General features: G+C 44.3%; 2 protein-coding genes across 2 annotated transcripts in view; one reads left to right on the forward strand and one right to left on the reverse strand.

Annotated features, from left to right (window-relative positions):
* Positions 1-1,027: 1,027 nt before the first annotated feature.
* LOC119595297 (piggyBac transposable element-derived protein 4-like) lies at positions 1,028-1,723 on the reverse strand. Its single transcript, XM_037944454.1, has one exon. The coding sequence runs from the start codon at positions 1,721-1,723 to the stop codon at positions 1,028-1,030; it is 696 nt and encodes a 231-aa protein (XP_037800382.1).
* A 5,331-nt stretch (positions 1,724-7,054) lies between these two features.
* The window catches only part of LOC119595298 (piggyBac transposable element-derived protein 4-like), a 693-nt gene continuing 247 nt past the window's right edge, over positions 7,055-7,500 (forward strand). Inside the window, exon 1 of the mRNA XM_037944455.1 lies at positions 7,055-7,500. This exon is cut by the window's right edge and continues 247 nt beyond it. Within this exon, the coding sequence (XP_037800383.1) occupies positions 7,055-7,500 (446 nt within the window).

Below are 7,500 nucleotides of genomic sequence, written 5' to 3' on the forward strand. Positions count from 1 at the left end.
TTATTATATGTTCTATGAACGATTTTATTGTCTTATACTATAGTATAAAGTCCAATTTACGTGTATATCACACATTTTAGTGTATAAAGTCAATGGTTTGTCTGTGCGTGAGATTGAAACATAGCGTAAAACGTCAATTTTATTTTTTTTCAAAAAATCAAATACAAATACATAGAAAGTCTATGTATAGGTAATATATACATTATTTACATAATATATCAAATGTTTATCATTTTCAAATGATCTTCAGGCATGAAATGCCTGAAAGCATGTTGTTTTTCCATTTTCAATAAATAAATACACAGAAACTATGTTCATATTCCTTTTTACACTATGTACGAGTTTTTTTTCTGTTCCCAATCAATTACCTTCAGGCATGGAAGGCCTGAAAGCACGGTGTTGGACAAAGTGAGGTGCCGCAGCAACTGCACATCACCCTGGTCTCCCTCCTGCGCCGGTGGTTCCTCCAGCAGAGCACACACCGACGCCGCCGACGATGCGGTGTGTCAACTGGCAAGTGTGCCTGCTGGGGAACTTCCTCCTCGTGGCGAGCCTGAGGAGGATTCCGCTGGAAGGAGCCCCGGGGACCGCCTGTAAAAATGCAAGAAAAAAAGACATTGTAAAAGATATTCTCAAAAAAGGACATGTAAAACATTGAAAATAACATTTCTATATCAGAATAAAGAAAAAACAAAAGGGCAGAGATGCTTTACCTTGCTGCAGCAATCCTCGAACGAGTTCCTTGCGGAACTCATATTGCATTAGTTTTCCGGCGAAGGCCCGGTGGATAGCTAGCGCGTTGGTCGTAGTCATATACAGTAGGTAGAAGAATATCTTCTTGTAGCATTTGACCGTCTTCTTGGTCGATGGATATGACTGCGCTAGCTGATCCGAGAGGTCGACGCCCTTCATGCCGTTGTTGTAGTCAACGACAACTTCAGGCTTCGACCTCTCCACCCCTCGGCGGTTGGGAGTCAGGGTAACGACATTGCTGGTGTGGGCGGTGAAAAGCATCGTAACTGGACGCTTATCCACCCACTGAAGGCTGATCATTCCGGTCTTGCTGGACCGGAAATCTCGCCTGCAGGTCCGAGGGCATGCCACGCCGGTTGAGATGCACAGTCCCAACTGCACTGGTCTTCCGGGCCTGCAGGTAATGGAAGAGAGTCGGGGAGGTGTACCAGTTGTCGGTTTGTAACTGGTACCCCTTGTTGAGTAGATCTGCCTTCTCCAGCAGGTCGGTGACGGCCTTCATGCTGGATGGAAATACGCCGCGGTCTTGCTCCATGTAGATCTTGAAGGCCGCCGTATACCCTGCCTCTGGACCGTCGGACGAGCAAAGCTTGTAGACCTTCAGCCCTCTCCGAGCCCTCTTGCTCGGGTTGTACTGGAGGGCGTGGTGACGCCCCTTGAAGGCCCACAGGATCTCGTCGACGGTCACGTTCTTGTTCGGGACGAAGACGGATCGATACGTCGATTCCAAGACGTCTAACACAGGGCGCAGCTTCCAAAGCCTATCCTCCGCGGGGTGCTCCCCTTCGTTGTCAACGAAGTGGAGCGCGGTCATCGTCATCGTCATCGTCTTGGCAAACACCGATGAGGACATCAACGGGTCCGTCGACCACCATTCCCTTTGGTCCCTCTTCGACTGAAGGCCCATCAGGAATCGTAAGCCGACATAGGAGCGGACTTCCCGCACCGTTTTGTCCTCCCACCCCTTCATATGGGTGCGCGGGTTCTGTCGAACATACCTGTGGTTGGAAGAAAAAGACATTGTAAAATCAGGGGGTCTTTCAAAAAAGGACATGTAGAAAATTACGTTTTTCAAGTCACAATACAGAGATATTGTTTTTACTTACCGATTCGTCTCGTCCACAATGGTCTGGAACAACTCCTCTGGGAAAACACTGGTGAATCCAGAGAGGTATCCACCAGCGGGACATAGTCGAAATCTTCCTCCAAGTCGTCGTCTTCACCCGACTCATCGGTGTCGAACTCGGATCCCTCCCAATCCGAGTCGTCACCGTCAAATCGGGCGGAGATTTCAACTTCTGTAAAATACAAAGGTAAACGTGAGTTCTCTGTGGAAAGAGTCTTGGTATGCAGAAACAAAGTCAATGTTCCAAAGACACTTTTTTTTAAGTAAAAAAAAAAAGAAAACTTACCAGAGAGCTAGTCCAGTTTCAGAGGAGGTGCATAATCCTGTTCGTCTGTAGAATACAGATATAGAAGAGGATCTGGGGCATTCCGCAAGCGTTGGAGTCCCGACGTCGATGGCTGGGGGTCATCAACGTCGCTGAACGAGAGGTCCCGAACAGCAGGGGACATCCTAGGCTTGCCTTGACATGTCAAGGGCAAATTCTTCCATCCAAGTGATTACCTTCCCCTCTGGGTCGCTTTTTATTGCGATTTTTCAGAGGCATTAGCCAATCAGATTCGCCATGTCGTGTACCGTGAGTAACGTGAGAAAGTCACGTGAGTCACGTGAGAAAGTCACGTGAGTCACGTGAGAACGTCACGTGAGGTAATTCGGGGAACGTGATAACTATGGCTGAACTACTATACTGGCAATCATTGTTCCCCAAAAGATCTAGAAAATCACGTAAAACACGCACATACAGAAACGTACACACACGTACACACACGCACATGCTCTCTCTCTCTCTCTCTCTGTCACTCTAACACACGCGTACACACACGCACATGCTCTCTCTCTCTCTCTCTCACACACACACACACACACACACAAACACGTACACACACGCACATGCTCTCTCTCTCTCTTTCTCTCTCTCTCTGTCTGTTACAGTGGGGACGGTGTCATGGCGGTCTCTTTCTCTCTCTCTCTTTCTTCGCTCTCTCATTCTCAAACACACAAAGTACAGTTTCAGGTTTCAGAGGCAAAAAAATAAAGAAATTGCAAATAACATTTCAAAAACAGGGATTCCTCGGTGACCGTCCTCTCCCCGTCACCGAACGAGTCCCTTACACACTTTTACACACGCTCACACATTTATCCTATTTCACATACTGCCACACAACTTACTTCTTCCTTTTTCAAATTAACCCCCTCCCCCCGAGTCCATTAACACTTTAACACACACTCACCCCGTTTCACACAACTTACTTCTCCCCACACAACTTACTTCTCCGTTTTTCAAATACTTACTGCAATGACCGTCCTCTCCCAGACACTAATTTAGACATTCATTTGTAAACATACAACAAAGTCCGGGCACAGTTTTCCACACGTTTCCACACATATGCAAAAAAACACGTCGTACAAGCAGAAACATGACAAAAAAGACACGTATATCAAACTATGCATATACACATATAGTTGTATAGTCAAATTTACACCTACTAACTTTGATATTCATACAAAATAGCTCAAAAACCTTAATCTATAAAGGAATACATATTGCACGTGTGTTGGCGTCCCCGTCGTGAAGGGTATTAAGCCTAACACGCCAGTAGACGTGCCCGTCCGTACGGGTCCGGTAACCTCACGCGTATAGGCGTGATCCGGCCCCAAGGGTTGTTTTATGTGTGTGTGTGTGTGTGTGTCTGTGTGTACATATATATATATATTTATATGGACCTTTCTTTGTCATACTGGCATTTTTGGAGGGGTTAAATAGACATCGTCCAAACATGCTGTTGGAGCATCTTAAAAAAACAGTATTGTGTATTATCTGAGGATTTTCTCCTGGCTTTGATGATATATTTTGATATAAACGGTGCCCATGCTGGGAGAATTGGTATACATCATGAACCTTTGACACTAATCCCAACTCCATTAAGAGCTGAAACAGTTTCAGACATATGAGAACTAGTGATGCTGGAACAGATGGGACAGCAAATGTTTTATACCGATTCTCTTTCCGTGAGGCAGAGCGATCTCTGTTATATGGTGAAAGATATCTTTTGGATATTTTCATATGATGGATGATCAGCGTCATCAGTGAACGAAGGGGGTCTTGTCGCTGTCGCCCAGTTTTCGAATATTTCCAATTAATAAAAGGGCGTTGTATGAATACCCAGGTAGGCTAACATAAATAACCTTATCAAACGAATATTTATCTCAGAAAATAGACATGTAACGAAAGAACACATCAGCTAACAAACCAACATCTAGGCATAAACAAATTTCCATGCAATCTGTCAGCATTTAATATATATATATATATATATATATATATATATATATATCTATATATATTAATTTATTTATATATATATATATATTATATATTTATATATATATATATATATATTTTATATAATATATATATATTTATATATATATATATAATATATATATATATTATTTTATATATATATATATAATATAATATATTAAATGCTGACAGATTGCATGGAAATTTGTTTATGCCTAGATGTTGGTTTGTTAGCTGATGTGTTCTTTCGTTACATGTCTATTTTCTGAGATAAATATTCGTTTGATAAGGTTATTTATGTTAGCCTACCTGGGTATTCATACAACGCCCTTTTATTAATTGGAAATATTCGAAAACTGGGCGACAGCGACAAGACCCCCTTCGTTCACTGATGACGCTGATCATCCATCATATGAAAATATCCAAAAGATATCTTTCACCATATAACAGAGATCGCTCTGCCTCACGGAAAGAGAATCGGTATAAAACATTTGCTGTCCCATCTGTTCCAGCATCACTAGTTCTCATATGTCTGAAACTGTTTCAGCTCTTAATGGAGTTGGGATTAGTGTCAAAGGTTCATGATGTATACCAATTCTCCCAGCATGGGCACCGTTTATATCAAAATATATCATCAAAGCCAGGAGAAAATCCTCAGATAATACACAATACTGTTTTTTTAAGATGCTCCAACAGCATGTTTGGACGATGTCTATTTAACCCCTCCAAAAATGCCAGTATGACAAAGAAAGGTCCATATAAATATATATATATATGTACACACAGACACACACACACACACACACATAAAACAACCCTTGGGGCCGGATCACGCCTATACGCGTGAGGTTACCGGACCCGTACGGACGGGCACGTCTACTGGCGTGTTAGGCTTAATACCCTTCACGACGGGGACGCCAACACACGTGCAATATGTATTCCTTTATAGATTAAGGTTTTTGAGCTATTTTGTATGAATATCAAAGTTAGTAGGTGTAAATTTGACTATACAACTATATGTGTATATGCATAGTTTGATATACGTGTCTTTTTTGTCATGTTTCTGCTTGTACGACGTGTTTTTTTGCATATGTGTGGAAACGTGTGGAAAACTGTGCCCGGACTTTGTTGTATGTTTACAAATGAATGTCTAAATTAGTGTCTGGGAGAGGACGGTCATTGCAGTAAGTATTTGAAAGGGAGAAGTAAGTTGTGTGGAGAGCAGTAAGTTGTGTGAAAGGGGGTGAGTGTGTGTAAAAGTGTATAAGGGACTCGTACGGTGACGGGAGAGGACGGTCATTGCAGTAAGTATTTGAAAAAGGGAGAAGTAAGTTGTGTGGGGAGAAGTAAGTTGTGTGAAACGGGGTGAGTGTGTGTTAAAGTGTGTAATGGACTCGTACGGGGACGGGAAGAGGACGGTCATTGCAGTAAGTATTTGAAAAAGGAAGAAGTAAGTTGTGTGGCAGAATGTGAAATAGGATAAATGTGTGAGCGTGTGTAAAAGTGTGTAAGGGACTCGTTCGGTGACGGGGAGAGGACGGTCACCGAGGAATCCCTGTTTTTGAAATGTTATTTGCAATTTCTTTATTTTTTTGCCTCTGAAACCTGAAACTGTACTTTGTGTGTTTGAGAATGAGAGAGCGAAGAAAGAGAGAGAGAGAAAGAGACCGCCATGACACCGTCCCCACTGTAACAGACAGAGAGAGAGAGAGCATGTGCGTGTGTGTGTACATGTGTGTGTGTGTGTATACGTGTGTGTGTGAGAGAGAGAGAGAGAGAGAGAGAGAGAGAGAGAGAGAGAGAGAGAGAGAGAGAGAGAGAGAGAGCATGTGCGTGTGTGTACGTGTTTGTGTGTGTGTGTGTGTGTGTGTGAGAGAGAGAGAGAGAGAGCATGTGCGTGTGTGTACGCGTGTGTTAGAGTGACAGAGAGAGAGAGAGAGAGAGCATGTGCGTGTGTGTACGTGTGTGTACGTTTCTGTATGTGCGTGTTTTACGTGATTTTCTAGATCTTTTGGGGAACAATGATTGCCAGTATAGTAGTTCAGCCATAGTTATCACGTTCCCCGAATTACCTCACGTGACGTTCTCACGTGACTCACGTGACTTTCTCACGTGACTCACGTGACTTTCTCACGTTACTCACGGTACACGACATGGCGAATCTGATTGGCTAATGCCTCTGAAAAATCGCAATAAAAAGCGACCCAGAGGGGAAGGTAATCACTTGGATGGAAGAATTTGCCCTTGACATGTCAAGGCAAGCCTAGGATGTCCCCTGCTGTTCGGGACCTCTCGTTCAGCGACGTTGATGACCCCCAGCCATCGACGTCGGGACTCCAACGCTTGCGGAATGCCCCAGATCCTCTTCTATATCTGTATTCTACAGACGAACAGGATTATGCACCTCCTCTGAAACTGGACTAGCTCTCTGGTAAGTTTTCTTTTTTTTTTTACTTAAAAAAAAGTGTCTTTGGAACATTGACTTTGTTTCTGCATACCAAGACTCTTTCCACAGAGAACTCACGTTTACCTTTGTATTTTACAGAAGTTGAAATCTCCGCCCGATTTGACGGTGACGACTCGGATTGGGAGGGATCCGAGTTCGACACCGATGAGTCGGGTGAAGACGACGACTTGGAGGAAGATTTCGACTATGTCCCGCTGGTGGATACCTCTCTGGATTCACCAGTGTTTTCCCAGAGGAGTTGTTCCAGACCATTGTGGACGAGACGAATCGGTAAGTAAAAACAATATCTCTGTATTGTGACTTGAAAAACGTAATTTTCTACATGTCCTTTTTTGAAAGACCCCCTGATTTTACAATGTCTTTTTCTTCCAACCACAGGTATGTTCGACAGAACCCGCGCACCCATATGAAGGGGTGGGAGGACAAAACGGTGCGGGAAGTCCGCTCCTATGTCGGCTTACGATTCCTGATGGGCCTTCAGTCGAAGAGGGACCAAAGGGAATGGTGGTCGACGGACCCGTTGATGTCCTCATCGGTGTTTGCCAAGACGATGACGATGACGATGACCGCGCTCCACTTCGTTGACAACGAAGGGGAGCACCCCGCGGAGGATAGGCTTTGGAAGCTGCGCCCTGTGTTAGACGTCTTGGAATCGACGTATCGATCCGTCTTCGTCCCGAACAAGAACGTGACCGTCGACGAGATCCTGTGGGCCTTCAAGGGCGTCACCACGCCCTCCAGTACAACCCGAGCAAGGGCTCGGAGAGGGCTGAAGGTCTACAAGCTTTGCTCGTCCGACGGTCCAGAGGCAGGGTATACGGCGGCCTTCAAGATCTACATGGAGCAAGACCG

This window comes from Penaeus monodon, chromosome 35 (assembly GCF_015228065.2).
Source record: "Penaeus monodon isolate SGIC_2016 chromosome 35, NSTDA_Pmon_1, whole genome shotgun sequence".
NCBI classification, from domain to species: Eukaryota; Metazoa; Arthropoda; class Malacostraca; order Decapoda; family Penaeidae; genus Penaeus; species Penaeus monodon.